Source organism: Glycine max, chromosome 2, assembly GCF_000004515.6.
Source record: "Glycine max cultivar Williams 82 chromosome 2, Glycine_max_v4.0, whole genome shotgun sequence".
NCBI lineage: Eukaryota > Viridiplantae > Streptophyta > Magnoliopsida > Fabales > Fabaceae > Glycine > Glycine max.
The window spans coordinates 31,407,331-31,426,043 of NC_016089.4; the positions used below are offsets into that span (position 1 = coordinate 31,407,331).

At 34.8% G+C, this 18,713-nt stretch overlaps 1 protein-coding gene across 1 annotated transcript; it reads right to left on the minus strand.

Annotated features, from left to right (window-relative positions):
• Positions 1-15,619: 15,619 nt before the first annotated feature.
• On the minus strand, positions 15,620-17,352 carry LOC102661872 (protein MAIN-LIKE 1-like). Its single transcript, XM_006575915.1, has 3 exons — positions 17,245-17,352; positions 16,166-16,365; positions 15,620-16,013 (listed from the first exon to the last, which is right to left on the minus strand). The coding sequence occupies exons 1-3, from the start codon at positions 17,350-17,352 to the stop codon at positions 15,620-15,622; spliced, it is 702 nt and encodes a 233-aa protein (XP_006575978.1).
• Between the last annotated feature and the right edge of the window lie 1,361 nt (positions 17,353-18,713).

Genomic DNA, 18,713 nt, shown 5'->3' on the forward strand with positions numbered 1-18,713 from the left:
TCTATCAGATTGTAGAATCTATTGATAAAAAAATTAATGTTCAAATAGCGCATACAAAAAGAGTTAATTTTGATGGTGATGATGACAATGACAGATGCATTAGACCAATAATGTTTGAACATAAGCGACATGTAGAAGCTCAAGTGGTGGACCCTTTAAAACAACCTGCGCAAGTGGAGCCTTCAAAGCATGTTAAGAAAGTGGAGGATGTCGAGCATGTTGACCAAGTCCAGGTTCTTCAACAAGTGGAACCTGTTGACCATGTCCAATCTGAGGACTAGCAAGAGCAGGACCCCCATGTTGTCTTTCTTGGTGACCCTAAGGACCCATCACTGATGACCTAATATGTTGATCATGTGGCTTGGGAAGTATAGGGTGGCATGGTAAACTACTAAGCTTGTTTCAATATTTAAAATTTATTCAATCATTGAAATGTTTTTCGTCTTTTGGATTTTATTTAGTAATTACCTATGCCATTGTAGGAACGCGGTGAGATAAAATTAGTATCACATGGGAGAAAGTTGCAATTAAAGATTATCCTATATGACCAGATACAGGATGTGGTCAAGGGGTCTAGTTTCTTCCCGTTAACTACATGCAGTTATCAAATAATAGACAATGGACTCTTGTCTGCTTTTGTAGAAAAATGGCACAGAGAGACAAACACCTTCCATTTGCCCGTGGGAGAGATGACGATAACACTTGATGATGTGGCATTGTTACTTGACACTCTCATTACTGGTGCCTTTTACAATTGTGAACATATGGATAAGGAAGCGGCAATTCTCGTACTTGTTGAGTTACTTGAAGTTGAATATAAGGATGCCTTTAATGAACAAAGAAAACTAGAGGTTGACAAATCCGTTTAAGCTAGTTGTGGGGGTGTGTATGAGAAGAGGTGTTAGGAAGAGAAAATGGGATGAAGCAGTAAGAGTCTATTTGTTTCATCTAGTCAGTTGCACCTTATTTGTTAATAAAAGTGCAACCTATGTAGAGGTAAAATCCTTATATTTCTTGTGACCTTAAAGGATGATAGGTATTCATTCGGGGCAAATGGCTTTACATATCTTTATGAGCATCTTGGTGATGCTAGTTTTGTTGGCACAAAGTGTAACACCCCCATTTTTTTCGTAAAACAAATAAAAAGAGTTTTATTTAAAAATTAAATAAATGAGAGGAAATGGTATTTGTTAATTAAAATAAGGATTTCATAGTATTAGAAAATAAAGAGTAAAATGATATTTTAGAAAATAAAGAAAAATTTTAATTGGTTATTTATTTAATGAAAGAGTAAAATATAGTTTATTTTTATAGAATAATAAAATAAAGAAAAATAGAGTAAATAATAAGCACAAAGTACCCTAGCTATAAATAGAAATATATTTGGTTAGTTTTTATAATTAAGATACGTGTTTATGCTTTTTCTTCCAACCACTCTCGTTCTCTCTTCTTCTTCTTCCAAAATCTTTTCTTTTTTCTGCACACTCAAACTTATTCCAATAACACTATGATCCCGGACTTGTTAACCGTTAGATCGTCCTGAAATTTAAACATCACCTTAGGAACTCATTTTTGAACATCACCAACGTTGGGATTTGAGAAATAATATTTGTAGAGAGAGAAATGTCTCTCACACAGAGACAATGAAATTGAGACTTCGATCTCTTCTTTTTCTCTCTAACACTTGGAAATAGTAGCAGAGTAATCAAAGGAAAAGTTTGAGGAATCTTAAAGAACCGCTAGAGATGTCATTATCGCTATCGGACTGGACACGTGAGCCCATTTAGAGGTAAAAGTGTGTTTTGAGGTCTGAATTGTGCCTCTTTTGTTTCACGAAACAAAGGTTTTTTGTGAAGTACGACCATGCTTGATGGGAGCACGCCTGTGCTTAGTGAAAATCAGTTGTTTTAAGCCCGTGCTATTTTTTTTACAATGTGAGTTAACTTGTAGCCTAAACATGACTAAGAAAATAATTGAATTAGGTTTTGTGGTATTAATGAAATTTGTATCCCTAGATGTGAGAAAACAAATTTCATTGGTTTCACCCAATTCAGAGTTGTATAGCCCCCTAGAGACTCAAATAACTGAGCAAAGGTTGGACTGTCAAGATTAAGCAATGATTCAATCTTTACGTTAGGTTTAGACATAGTTAATGGTCAAATTGATTTTTGTAATCAACATAAGAGTTGTAGATAATTGTCTTAGATTTCAAACAAGATAAGTATGAACTTAATAGGATTAGATGATTAGTACATCCCATGTACTTGTAATTTGACTCTACAAAGGTCATAGTAACTTAGGAGGAAATGTAAGGATATATTTGTTTACTATACATGTACGTGTGGTTGCTATTAACTAAATGAATAAGTGAATGATTATATGCCTTAAATGTTGGAAGATTTCTATTTTATGATATACATACATACATATATGATGTATGAGAAGTGATAATGTGTTAGTGAGAAGGTGTGATGAGACATGTTATTGTGAAGTGTAAAGTGATGGTATTGAGTTGTGAGCTATGGACTGTACAATCAAAAAACTATAACACCATTTTAACATGTCATTTTGGGATTATGAATTTGTGATTGAGATTGATTATAAGTGACAAGTTGAGCATGCGTTAATTTATGAGATACATGTGAACATGTGATGGTGAATTATGACGTTGTGAGATGTTAAATTATGGACATGGGATATGATTGTGAATAAGTGTTTGGTTAATACTTGATGTGATATTACTTGTGTTGTGAATTATACAATAACCTAACTGGTGTTTACCATGTGAAAAGTGTTTATACGCGAGATGTTAAAAGGAAAGTGTAGGGTTCCAAATTAGGAACTTGATATGTAAATTGTAGTGTGATGTCGTGAGTATTGTATAATTCATTAGTAGTGTCTACGTGCAAAAGTTGTTTTAGGGGTTGAACCTGAATTAGCAAGGTGAGTCTCTAACAGATTCTTCGAAGTCTAAACCTTGGGGGTAAATGCACTCGGTTTGTGTGCTCCTTTAAGCCTATGTTGATCCCATGTGGTTGGAGCATTCTCGCAAAATATAGTGACCCTGACTGGTCACCTTATGATTTCACTTAGTGAGGGTGACCTAACATACCCATCGTGTGGCGTGTCTTGTTATGTACTCCTAGGCGCCCTGGTGTTGTTTTTCATTGACATGGTACCATATTGCATATAGGCTTGAGTCTTAGTATAATTGTTGCATAAAGTCTGTGAATTGTTTATTTTGAAATTGGTGAATGTTGTTACGTCTTGATTCAAGTGTGCGATTCATGTGTAATGTGATTGGTGATTGAAAAAAGAATTTTAAATGATAAAGTGATGAATTGATGTGGATTTTATTAAGTTGAACTATGTGATAAATATTTTCATAATGCATTTTGCTTATGCCTTTATTTATTCGTATTTTATTTAGAAATGTGATAACTCACTCTCTGTATGTTGTTTGTATTAGGATCCTATGATGATCTCGAACCTTGTATTTGTGGGAGCAAATGGTTAGATGGATGACTTTAAAGAACCTTATACTAGAGGATGTTAGGACACAATGTTCAGATAGGATGCAACATTGGGACATGAGTTTCTGTTTCAATTGCATGATGTTTTGAACATATTATTTTACATTATTTTATTTTGCTACTTAACTTGAGTTCTTTTGTAAACTTGGACGACATTGTTTTGAGTCGGAGATGTTTTTAATAATTTTTATTTGGTAACAGTGAAACGAATGTGACATTTTTATCGACGTGGATTTGTTTACGTGATTTAAATAAAATTGATTTAATTAAATTTCATATTTTTATATGTTTTTCTTATTTATATGTATGTCGAGGTAGATGGTATCACACAAAGCATATTGGTGGCTATGACACTTTTCTTTAGGTAATTATGTGTCATTACAATTGTTTCTTATATTATTAATAACACCATTGTGTACTAATACTTTGGTTTGCTTTTGTTGGTGACACAGGGATGAATTTATGAGCACTTTGTTAGCATTGGCATTGGGGATGATGTCTTGGCATATGAAGAGACCTCTCTATGTGTTAGTCAATGATCAAATAAGTCTTCTTTGTTAGTAATTCATTACATGAAATTAATTGATGAGCTGACCATCAATGGAGTTAGGTGGACTCCATATCAGGAGCATTAGATTCATCGTCTATTTGAGAATATATATTTGTTGTCTAGATTCATTCAGTTGGGTCTAGAAATGTAAATTCATTTGTCACTGTCAGAGAGGGTCTTGTGCCAATACAAGTTTTGTTAGAATATTCCCCGACACCCTTCTTTGTTCACTGATTAGCTTCCCACCATATAACAAGTTGATGATAGGTGGATACATTTGCAAGATCACTTGATCCACCCCACAGTGCATGTAATGAATCCAATAGATTTTGATGTAGGGTACTATGAGTGGTTTTACAATGTCTCACATCCTTTTGTACAAGCACATTTTTCTGCTTCACTCCCTTATGCAAATATGGATCAGGCACATCCTACAGTTGTAAGTGTGCATGAATTTATGATAATAACTTGTATCCTATCATGCTTTTCTGACATTAATTTGTTTGTTGTTAGTTTGACAACAAACATATCGTAGGATTGGGCTACTATTATAGCGCATGATTGACCATAGGTCGGTTACTCAAGGCATTAATTGATGCATATGCTTTGACTGAAGAGGCATTGACATTAGCGCATGGAGTAACTGATGATGGAAGTGTCAACACCAACAGAGGTCCAGGTGGTAGAAGAGGTAGGCATGGCCGTTGGCCGGCGAGGATGTGGATAGTTGTACTATACAAGATGGAAGGCATTTTGTGGATACTTTTTCACTTTATAACTATTTTGAGACCATCATTAGTGACTATATTAACTATTGACTAATCATTTGTATTAATTGACTTTGTGAAAATTGTGAGACTATATGAACTTGTTGTCTTTATCATTAGTGAATGTGTGAACTTATTGTCTTTGACAAGTTATACGTATCTGAATTTTTAAGGGAGATTATGTCAAATTTTTTTATAGAAATACATAACTACATGATCCAAATAAGTGGTCAATAAGGTTACATAATGCTACGACATATAGAAATCAAAAAAATATCTGACAGTAACATATGTGTCCATAATGTTACATAAATCAATCATATCAAAGATTTACATAATCGCGTGTAAATCTTATTAATGGTGAAAATTGTTGTATTCGGCCAACTTAAAAGGTGACCCATTATTTTGCTCGTGGATGACAATGTGTGGACCACAACACATCAAGCCTTGGTATAGGACAATGATATGTGAAATGTACCTACATATTTTATGAAAAAAACATAATTAGGAAATGCAATTTCACGAAGTTTACTTTGATAATAATCTCACCAGCTATGTCAACCTCTTTCAATCGTTGAATGATAGCATCAAATTCTTGTTGCATAGAGAATTATTTGTTTTGATCAATAGACCCCATGTCATTGAAACTTAGCTTGGTCTAGTATAAATGAATCGCTTCACGTGGTTTGCTACGTAAAGCACACCTAGCTAGTTCACAAGCACACGGCAAACCATAGGTAGAACATACAATGCATCCACAACAAGACATGTCTGCCTTTTTGAAGCTTTTCTGCAAAATAATTCAATGCATACCTTGAAATAAATCCAGGCACTTGTACATTTGTACATTAAATGTATGACCAACAACATGAATGCTATGCTCAAATGAGGATCTAATTTCATTATGCTACATAATAATGATGTTGTTCATTGTATCTTCAAGGTCTAATGGGCAAACTCAACTGTAAAGCTAAATTTTGCCACAAATGTCTCAACCAAATGAAGATGGTAAACAGAAACTACTTTAATAGATCATGGGTTATAAGTTAAAAACCTATTGATTGTTGTGTTCCCTAAGTGCATGATTTTATTTGTTTGTGCCTTTACAAACATTTCCTTGTGAGGGATCAACCAAGTATCTTTCACATACACAACAAACTCATGACATGGTTGACAGATAAAGTCAAACTTTGTTAGACAATCTTCATATTCAAACTTTATAGGATAATCCATAACAGTTTCTTGAGTCACATTCTTATCAATATAAAATTGGCACAACAAGTTACGTGACTTAGGAAACACAATTTTTATTATATTCATCAAGGCTAAATCTCTGTCTGTGACAACCACTTTCGATCATCCATCAAATCTACAAAAAAAAGGCCTCTAAACCTTTCAAATGCCCACACAAAGTTATTTTCACGTTCAACTTCCAAGTAAGCAAAAACAACAGAAAATGTCATCCCAATACACATAACACCAACAATCTCAAGCAAAGGTAGCCTATACATGTTGGTTTTGTACATACTATTCATGAAGAACACTATGTTAAATGCATTCAACAATTTTACCGAATTAGGATGTGTCCAAAAAATGTCACGTACAACTTCTTCATCATTCACCACATGCCAACGAATATACATATCACACTCTAACAAATTCATTAAATATTGCATTTGTGTTCAGGGGAATCTTTGAGATCTTTGATATGTAATTTTGGTAGTATACACTTGTCTGATGGTTGTGACATTTTTTTCATTATGCTCTTTCAATGTCAGAAGAATATTTTTAAACTTCACCATACTTTGTCATGTCAGCAAGCATTGTCTTCTAATTAGTCGTTAGTTGACCAGTATATCAATGGTCGACCAAGTCTTAGCAACATCATGATTATGAGATCCACACATTACCATAACTACCCATCCTTCACCATTCTTCAGTGGTTTTTTTTTCTCAATCTAAAGGGACTATCACATTTTCTAGTCCTAGTGGGCATCTTTGTATCCTTTTTGTCTTTTCTATATTTGTAACCCCTCTCACAACACAAGCCAACAAATATCTTCCTTCCAAGTTGCCCATTTGTTGTGTCTGATCTCAAAATGATAATAACAAAATCGAACTCAAATGCAATCGCTTGAGCCCATTTCAATAACTCATCTTGAGTATGAAAAACCTACATAAACAATATACAACATATTAGTCAAAGTTCACCTTTTAAGCAATAAATACATCAACAATTAGATAAATTACATAATAATAACACGATAACATTACCTCTCTAGTTGTAAAAAAATTGCTACAATCAACATTTTTAACTGTATCATTCACATTCTTACCCATATCTATGTCGACTTCATCAAACATCTTGTTGAAGTAATCATCCTCCATACAAACTAAAATTGTAAAGTGATAAAAACAATCAAAGTTATAATTATCCAATCTCCCTCTCCTGTTGAAAACATTTATTTTGAAAAAGACATTTCGGAAGCTCAAATTAAGCTTATGAAATGGGCATTCCAGAACACAAAATGAGTTCTGGAATGAGTATTTTGGAGTATATAAAACATGCTTCCGAAACAAGTGTAGGATACATATATGAGAGTGCAAAATTCAAATCCCTTGAACCAATCACCATAAATCTTTGACCCATAAAGGCTTGTGGTTTGGGAGTTTCTAGGTGCACACAGCAACATTGCTGGTGCACCCAACACTTTTATAAAATTCCAATTTTGTCGATGTCTTGTTTTTCTTTAAATTTACGGTGCATGTGTAATTTTTCACGATTTTACGCTTTCTTTCTTTCACTATCATCTAGTTTTTGTCATTCTAGGTGGTTTTTGCAAGTTTTTTCGAGGTAGCCGTTCGGTGAAGATTAAATATTGATGGTTTCTGTCATTATTGTTGTTTTTATTTCGTCAGAGGTACGCATTTTACCGCTTTTTTGTGTAGATCTGTTACATACAGAAGAAGTTCTTCTTCAGTAAATTTTTTACGGAAGAACTTCTTCCGTAACCGTAAAAGACTTGTTACGGAAGAACTTCTTCCGTAAGCTTTATTGTTTAATTTTTAAAAAAAAAATTGTGAAAAAATTAATAATATGAATATTAAAATTTATGATTTTTGTATTTCATATTTTTGAAATTATGGATAATTGGTTTGATTAGGTATAATAATTTAGGTATAATATTAAATAATTTAAGTAAAATAATTGTATTTTGTTGTAGTAGTAAAATGTTTAATTAGTTGTTAGTTATAGTGTTATATATTTTTATTGTTAATTACGGTGCAAAATATTTATTTGTTTGAAGTAATTTTTTGTGAAATTATATGTTTCGTAAAATTTAATATTATTATGTTTTAGAAATACAAAATATTTAGTTTAAGTAAATAATTTAGTTTTAAATTTTGAACGTAGTTGTATTAGTTGTTAATATGTGTGTAGTTATTATTTAGTCAATTTTTAGTTTTGCTAATAAGGTAATTTGTATGTACTTGTGTATGATGCATAATTTATTAATATGTTGTTAAGATGGACGAAGATCAATGGACGTATGACAATATGATGTCACAAGAAGTTCATATGGATTATGAAAATGAAGAAGAATCTGGTGTGAATCAACCACATGTTGATTGTTCAAATGCTTTTAATACTTCTCAGGTAATCATGTTCATTAGATTGAGTCATTTGGTTGAATGTATGTTTTGTACAAAAATTAATATGTCGGGGTTGCGTTGTAGGTCTTTGATACCCGAGATGATGTTTTGCAGTGGGCTTGAATAGTTGCCCATGAAAACGAATTTGTTGCAGTGATTGTAAGGTCTGACACAAATACTGGTAGTAGGGGAAGAAGTTCATTTGTGTTAATTGGGTGTGAAAGGAGCGGTCTGTACAAGTGTAGGAATAAAGAATTTGTTAAAAGAGACACTGGGAGTAGGAAATGTGGTTGTCCCTTCAGGCTTCATGGGAAACCAGTGCATGGAGGGGAAGGTTGGATGGTGAAGTTGATTTGTGGGATTCACAATCATGAATTGGCCAAGTCCTTAGTTGGACATCCATACGTTGGGCGATTGACCAAGGATGAAAAGAAAATTATTGTTGAGATGGCAAAGTCTATGGTGAAACCAAAAAACATCCTGCTAACGTTGAAGGAGCACAATGCCAACAGTTGCACCACAATCAAACAAATTTACAATGCAAGAAGAGCATATCGTTCTTCCATTAGAGGAGCTGATATTGAAATGCAACATCTAATGAAGCTTCTTTAACATGATCAATGCATTCATTGGCATAGATTGAAGGATGAAGTTGTGGTGTGTGATCTGTTTTGGTGTCACCCAGATGCAATAAAGTTATGCAATGCATGTCATCTGGTGTTTTTTATAGACAGTACCTACAAAACAAACAGGTACAGACTCCCACTACTTGACTTTGTTGGGGTGACACCAACGAGGATGACATTATTTGCTGGGTTTGCATATCTGGAGGGTAAACGTGTTAATAATATTGTAAGGGCTTTGGAACGATTTTGAGGTCTATTTTTAAGAAACAATCGCCTCCCTGTTGTTATTGTCACTGACAGAGACCTAGCATAGATGAATGCAGTGAAAACTATGTTCCTGGAGTGTACAAACTTATTGTGCAGGTTTCACATTGACAAGAATGTCAAGGCCAAGTGCAAATCTTTAATCGATCAAAAAAATGTTTGGGAGTATGTGATGGATAATTGGGGTACTTTGGTTGATTGTTCATCCGAACAGCAGTTCGCTGAGTGCCTTCAGAGGTTTCAAATTGCTTGTTCACCTTGGCCAATGTTCGTTGACTATGTTAAGGATACATGGATTATCCCACACAAGGAAAAATTTATTAAAGCCTAGACGAATAAGGTCATGCACCTAGGCAACACAACAACAAACAGGTATTAAAATGTTATTTTTTCTATTAAGGGTTATTAATATATGGTATTTAATTGTTGTATATTTGTAATGTTTGTTGTGTATTTTAAATGTAGGGTTGAATCTTCTCATTGGGCTCTAAAAAGAGTATTACAAAATAGCCTTGGAGACCTGTGTAGTGTTTGGGATGCCAAGAACAACATGATCATGCTACAACACGTTGAAATTAAAGCATCCTTTGAAACCAATACGCATGTGGTTGGACATGTATTTAAAAAAACCTTATACAAAAGGCTTCTTGGAATGGTTTCAAGGAACGCTTTAAATGAGATTGCTACTGAGGTTGAGCGTCTATGTTATCTTGGCAATGATCCCTCTTCTTGTGGTTGTGTGATGAGAAGCACGCACGGTCTTCCTTGTGCATGTGAGCTATCTAGGTATACTGCTGGCAGCATCCCAGTGGATTTAGTCCATATGTTCTAGAGGAGACTTTGCTTTTCAGATAAAGGGTTATGTGAGGCCGAAGTTAGCATCAAGGAAGAGATTGAGACCATATCTAAAAGATTTGAGGAACTTGATGTGTGTGGCAAAGTAACTCTCAAGAGTAAACTTCGAGATATTGCATACCCTGATCAAAACTCTATGTGCCCTCCTCTGTCAAAGGTCAACACTAAAGGTGCATCGAAAAAACCGATGAAAAGAAACCAAAGATCCACAAAGTGTGATCCGTCTTACTGGGAGTATGTTGATGTTTTTCATTCTGTTCAAAGCAGCAACTCTTCAGTGAAACGTAGTGCATCATCTTCTGAACCGCCAAAGCCATCAAGGATCATCCCGATGTTAGATCAATTTGCGCCATTTATACAGGGTTTCATTCACAACGTTGTGGATGTGAAAGCGGATGGTAACTATGGATATCGGTCCATTGCCGCTTGATTAGGTATGAGGGAAGATTCTTGGTCGTTGGTGCGCAACGAATTTATTAAAGAACTTGGCAGATGGTCACATGAACCTCTTCGGTGACACAGAGAGATTTGAACAATTAAGGATGTCCCTACTTGTTGATGGGTTTTCCAAGGTATGTTTTTAGGTTATTTTATTTAAGAACAAACTTTAAATAACTTAGATGTGTATGTTTGCTTGATTCAAGTTAGTGTGGACAAGTGGATGGATATAACGGAGATGGGATATGTCATTGCATCAAGGTATAATGTAATCCTTGTATCGTTGTCCCGACAGGAAAACATGACATTTTTTCCTCTTAGAAGTCAACCACCACCCGATTCTTCTGTTCACCGCATGATATGTGTCGGTCACGTGTTTTGAAATCATTTTGTTCAGGTACATTGAAGATAGTTAGTCTAACTTTTAGAATTATCCAATCACTTCCCTGGTTCATTTGAGTTAATAATGTTTGTTCACGTACAATAGGTTTATTTGAAAGACCATTGTCTTTTACCGCCTCTAGTATTGTTATGGTCAAACAATTGTTATCCTAAGGCAAAGCAGTGACCAATTCCATATATTAGAAGAATACAGCAGTACACAAGTTTGATGACCTTCAAAAGAGACTATGTCGACCTAAATGAAGATTGAACATGCATTGTTTATCTAATTGTATTCATTATGCAATATAATTTGTTGTAAGTCGTTAATCAATAATTATTAAGTACTTATTGTGTTAAGAACAAAATTAGTTGGTGCAACCAAAATCAATTACGCATGTATGATACATCGTTGCCATAATTGACAACACATAATGATATGCATGCATATTATAGTTTGAGCGTGACATGACATTGATTGACTTGACAACACATTCTAATTCACGATACAGCTTCACACCACATTGGTTTAGTAGGAAACATAAACACGAAACATGTTCACGCGTGCCTATTTTTTTTTTAAAAAAGTGAACCAATCTTTCGGTGAGAACCATCTATATATATGAGACATGAAAAACGCTAATAAATCACACATGAACTTGCTTTCACATACTCTCCCAATTGTTGCACAAAATATGTCATTTTTAGGAGAAACTAGTAGTCAGACGATTGTCAACTCAAGGTTGGGTTTCATTTTTCCAAATGGATCGATTATTCACAATGATAGTGGGGTTTACTTGCAAACTTCCACTCCGGTGACCATTCAAGTACCAAACAGTAGTGATTTTGCAATGCTAAAAACCAGAATACACAATACCCTTCAACTAACCAACAAACAATTTTTGGATGAAATTCACTACCGACAGCCATTCACTGATACAGGTAACCAAATTCGCTTTCAATGTATGCAATTGATAAATGATGACGATGTCAACACAATGTTAATGTGTAATGATCAATTTTCGTGTGTTGGTCCGATTTAGTTATTATGCACCGTTGGAAGAACATCACATGGAATAATAAACTTACTTGAACGCACTATGACCCCTACTCATGATGAGCTTCTGTATTACAACGGGAGGTGGAACATGTCACACCAAAACAACTTTGTAGGCTACGCGTTCACAGGAAAAAATCCTAAAAAATTTGAAATTCCTTTAGGATTTACCATCGATGAACTGAAGGATTTGATAAAGCAAGTTGTACCTGAAGGGATTCCCCCTCATGGAATTCAAGCATCACAAATGGTAAGGCGATTGTTTTTTCGAAAATCAGGTCATTTTGAGTATTCAGACAAAGTTATCAAATTTCAAATTATTGAGCTGAAAACTAATGATGACGTAATGAAGGTCTTAGTACAGTCTAACTATTGGAAACAATTTGGGCCAATAGAAATTTTAGCTATTTTTACTAAACAGGTTATGGAAATCGAAGACGACATGCCTACGTCTCTACAAGATTGAATGCAAGTTTTATTTCCTACTTTTTCATGCAAATTTTATTTCTTTCCAGCATGTTGAAGTGAATGTAATGTTTGAATTTGAGAAAAAAATTGTGTTTGGCTTTTTTTATGATTATTGTAGTTTCTAACGCAGTTGTAACACATGTATTTTTATGATACCAAGGTTAGACAAGTGGCAGTGACCGTAAAAACATTTAAATGTATTTTGAAATAAGTGTATTTTGAAAATATTAACACAACAAAAGTTTAAGACCCAAAACCAGTCAATATTTAGTTCAATGACTAAAAATTAAAAATTGGAAAAATTCAATGACTTGAAACATAATTAACCCTAACAAAATAAGAAAACTCATAAGTATAACAAATAAATAAAAAATCAGATGAAAATTAAATAAATACAAGATACCATTTACATTTTCTTGGACCTAACTTCCAATAATAAAAAGAGAAACATCAAATTTCTTTTTGTCTTAAATATAATTTTGATCTTCTTACTTTAAAACATAAACATTTACTTATCTTATTTTTTAAAATCTATAATTTTTATTTCTTTTTCTTTGGCTTCACATTTTTAATCCAAACTTCATAAGAGTCCAAAACATGGCTTAAGGACCGGGATCAGAATCGGAATCGACACGTCAGTTAATATGATAAAATAATATACATCGCAATCCGAAAACATTTAGGCATACTTTGAATGGTCACAATCCAATTTTTTTTTTTATTTTGTGGTTGTTTTTTGAGGGCTTATTCGATGGAATCGATTCACGATATTATTATTTTTTTGTGTTCTTTCACATCCAGACATGAGAAATAGCGCCCCTCGAATGTCTTAGGCGACTCGCACATAATTTTAAAAAAACGCCGAAAACGACTACTTAGACATATTTGAAGGGTCAAAATCCAATTTTTCTTAATTTTGTGGTTATTTTTTGAGTGCCTATTCGATGGAACCGGTTCACGATATTATTTTTTTGTGTTCTCTGATGCCCAAACATGACAAATAGTGCCCTTCGAATGTCTTAGGCAACTCGCACATAATTTTTAAAAAATGCCGAAAAGAGCTACTTAGATATATTTGAAGGGTCAAAATCCAATTTTTTTTTTATTTTGTGGTTGTTTTTTGAGGGCCTATTCGATGGAACCGATTCACGATATTATTTTTTTGTCTTCTTTGACATCCAGACAAGAGAAATAGCACCCCTTGAATGTCTTAGGCGACTCGCACATAATTTTAAAAAAAATGCCGAAAAGGACTACTTAGACATATTTGAAGGGTCAAAATCCATTTTTTTTTTAAATTTTGTGGTTGTTTTTTGAGGGCCTATTCGATGGAACCGGTTCACAATATTATTGTTTTTGTTTTTTTTACGTCCAGACATGACAAATAGCACCCCTCGAATGTCTTAGGCGACTCGTACATAATTTTAAAAAAACTTCGAAAAGGGCTACTTAGACATATTTGAAGGGTCAAAATCCAATTTTTTTTATTTTGTGGTTGTTTTTTTAGGTCCAACTCGATGGAACTGGTTCACACTATTATTTATTTTGAGTTCTTTGACGTGCAAACAATACAAATAGAGTCCCTTGAATGTCTTAGGCGACTCACACATAATTTTATAAAAACGCCGAACACAGGTACTTAGTCATACTTTTAACGATCCAAATCCTTTTTATTTTTTTATTTTTTGTGCTTTTAAGTTCTAGGCATAATTAGATTTTATTTTCAACAATTGATGATGTCACTCATAAACACTACACGGAAAATTAAATAATGAAATAAATAATTTACAAAAATTGTATTACCAAAATAATGTAACAATTATAATAATGTTATCAAATACAAAAATAATACACATCATATCAAAAACTAATCTATGCACTATCCACGTCGTGCCCTAAGACTTCCATCAGAGGCCTCACCCTTAGCGATCTGCAAGCAATCTTCTATGATGTTATGTAACTTTGTTCCTGCAGTCACCATCCTAAGGTTGAGCACGCGCTCCAACCTTTCTGCGATTGCTTCGCAACCTTCACAAGCAACCTGTGACAGTAAAAAAAATACAGTTATTACAAAATATTAAATAAAAAATGAATTACAAAACACTAAACCAAATTAAAATACCACTGAATGTCTGGGGAGATCAGCTGCGATTGGAACCTCAGGGACATGTGGCTTGACGTATGCATCCACATCTGGGGCAACTGGCTGTCTGGGCTCATCGCCTTCCTGGGTCGGCGTGACGAATAGGTGAGATATCTGGAAAAACCACTCCATGTAGTTCGTTGTTACCTGCCTAGGGACAACACAAATCTCTCTCGCGGGTGCTAAATGGTCCCGGAAATGCATCCACCTCTCGTTTATCTTGTCATACGACAACGAAGCAGTAACCGGCAGCAGAGGGATGGTCTGGATGTACTCGAACTGTCGTACCACCCACTCTAGTCAGATGTAGACCACAACATGACCCCATCTAAGCTGCCCCTGGTAGCATGAAATAAGCTCGAAGCCCCTAACTGCCTGGTGCTCACTGTAGGGCAACCAGGAAACGTTTGTGATCTTCAGAGCATCTAAACGTGCCCTGTACGGCGCTCCCTTGATTCCCTTTATGTGCACCTTCGTCGTAAGCCACCTCGATGCACGTGGGGTAGTCTCAGCGTACGCATCATCAGTGACGCACTGATGAATACTGGAAAGTACTCATATATCCAGCACTACACAAATAAAGTGAACATAACATAAAAAACCTTTAAAATTCATTTTCCAACTTAAACCTGTTTACGAACTTTAAAATTTACCTGTAATAGCGTCAAGTACCCACCCATCTGTCGTGTGGGGTTTGGGAAGCATCATTTAGTTGGTCATACATGTGAACCAACGCGGCAACTCCCCAGGCACAGCCCCCAGACTGACCCAGGTCTCGAAAACCCTCCAGATGCACCACATGAACATGGGTTGCACTCTTATTATCAAAAAAAGTACAACCCACCAGGTGGAGGAGGTAAGCACGAGCCGCTACAATCCAACATCAAGCCTGGCATCTACTCTTATACACCTCACAGAGCCATGACAGTCGCACGTAAGCCCCATGAGCACGTATGGTCTCAGCTCGAGCCTCCTCGCCAAATACCTCTAGAAGCTCCGTCAATAGCAAGACCGCCTCATCCATGCCCAGAGGCTCAAACCTATGTAATGCCCCTGTGATGGGAAGATGGAGGAGAGATGCCACATCGTCCAGTGTGATCGTCAATTCCCCCACTGGAAGGTAGAAGGTGCTGGTCTCCCTTTGCCACCTCTCTGCAAATGCGGATATAAGTCCAGGATCCCCAGTGACCACAGAACACCTAATCAGTGGCCTTAATCTGGTGCCGGCAACAAGGCCTTCAATCTCAGGTGCTGGACTCCCAAATTTATCAACTTTCCTACCGTGGGAGTGTCAGCTTCAACTTAGGTCGTTCCTGAGTTGAATAACACAACATAAAAGTTAATTAGACATTCATTATCACAAACAACACAACAAAAAATAAAAAATTATCAACTACCAACACGTCCAAATTAAAATACCTCGCCACACCAGATACTATATGCCACATGGTCAGCAAATGATGTCAGCAATGATGTGTCATGTGGCCCACCAGGGAATCTCTCGCCATGCTCAGCAGGTGATCCCTCAACACCATCAGCAGCTACGTCTGCAGCATCTACGTCCGCAGTCAGAATGTCCTCATCCACATGAGGAACATCCTCAGTCACATGAGGAATATCCTCAGTCACCTAAGGAACATCCTCAACCCTAGCAACATGTACCTGTGGCCTACGGGCAGATGCGGTCGGCCTACGCCGGCAAACATCATCTACATGATGCTCATCGTGTCTACCTCTGCCTATGACCCTAGTAGCTAAGGAACGATCTAATCCTCTTGTTCTAACCATGATCTGCACATCATGAAGAACATGTAGTTTTTTTTGGTCAAATTATTCATAAAATTAAAAACCTACATAAATCCTTAGCCCTACATTAGAAACCCTAATTACACTACCCTACGCATTATGGCCTACGCACTATAGAAACTAAACCCTACACACTCAGCCCTAGGCCCTAACCCTAACAAATATTTTTGTCCAAATATATTAAACATAAAAAAAACAAAATAAATAATATTTAATATAAATTTTGTTACATACAACCATGCAAGCATACAATTTTTTATTATTAAAAAACTAAATATACCTATTATAAATCAAAACAAAGAAATAAAACTTAATTTATAAAAAAAATTTATTAAAAAATAAAAAAAAATTGGAAACCTTCTTACGGAAGAAGTTCTTCCGTAAGAGTCATACGAAAGAAGTTCTTCTGTAAGAGTCTACGAAAGAAGTTCTTCCCTAAGTTAATACGGAAGAAGGTTCTTCCATACAAAGATTTACTTCATACGGAAGAACCTTCTTCCGTAGGAAATTACGGAAAAACTTCTTCTGTTAGAAGAATTTCCTTCATACGGAATAAGTTCTTCCGTAAACGGAAAACGCTCCAACTTCACCATTTTTGCAGACAAACTCGCAGAGAAATGAAGTCATCTACCCTACAGCCAAAAAATCCTAAACTAAATCACCATTGGACATTAAAGGGGAGGGGAGATAGGAGGTACTAACCTCGACGGTGGAAACACAGAAATGGCACCAAAAAACCTCCCAAAACGAACGAAAATGGCAGTCGAGGCACGGAGAACAAGGAGAAGCGCGAAGAAGACGAGCAGACATGGTAGATGGATGCACTCACGGAAGAAGCAACATTGAATGGGCGCGTTTATTTTTTAAACTTTTAAACAAGGACAATTTTGCCCATTCACATAATTGTTGGGTGCACCAACAATTTTGCTGGGTGCACCTAGCAACTCTCTTGTGGTTTTCTCTTTTGGGCTTAGGAGGATCCGCTAGGGAGTTGATGTAATGGGTGGCAAAGCCCACTATATAAAACATATATATATATATATATATATATATATAGAGAGAGAGAGAGAGAGAGAGAGAGAGAGAGAGAAATCATGTTACTCCAAAAGTAAGTTTGAAAAAAATTACTCTTCATCTTTATCTTTTATTTTCTTTTAGGGATATATATTGGATTGAAATTTTAAAAGACTATTTTGACATAAAAAATTGTATGCATTTTAAAAAACTATGTGAGAATGTTATGACTTATCAAAACTTTTTAAAAGATTTTTGTAATTAAGATTTTATAGTTTGAATTTTAATGAATTTATAACATAAGAAATTAAAATATTTGAAAGGATTGTATGAATTTAAAAGTTTGTAAGGATTCAAGATTCTTAGAAAACATTCAAAATTACAAGAGTCCATGAAAAATGATAAAGATACGATATGATTCAGAGAAACTAGGCAATGCACCAATAGTGTAAAATAAATTTATTGTCATCCAACCACAATCTATCATGTATGATAAATCCACTGAATTTTATGATAATCACTTTAAAAATCATACAAATGATGATTTGTAATTGAATAAAAATATAAAATTACTTTACATCACACTTTTTTAATTAATGTCTTCTCTTTATGGACAAGCTTTTCAAGAACATTTTTCCATCACACTTTTTTTCTTTATTCTTTTTTTAAGTCAGTTAATTCTAGTACTATCTTCTTCTAAACTAATCCTCCATGCTTTAGAATCTTCTTGTCCTCGCTCTTGATTCAAAATTATTGTCTTCATTATTTGTTTGGTAAACTTAAGATGCAATATATATATATATATATATATATATATATATAGAGAGAGAGAGAGAGAGAGAGAGAGAGAGAGAAAGAGAGAGAGAGAATGGAACATGTGTGATGGGATAGAGAAAGGTGTGACAACCAACAAAAAAGAGAAAAAAAAATCTAAATTGGATAAGATTGTTTAATAGGTGCGGTATTTGTATATCATATTAAAAGATCGCATGAAATTCATGAAAATTCATTTTAAAAAACTTAATTAAATACCAAAAGACTTATCGTTATCATTTAATCTATATATTTTTTATTGAAAAAAAAAGTCTTTTAAAAATCATAATCCTAATCCTAATACCAAAAGACTTATTATTATCATTTAATCTATAGATTCTAAC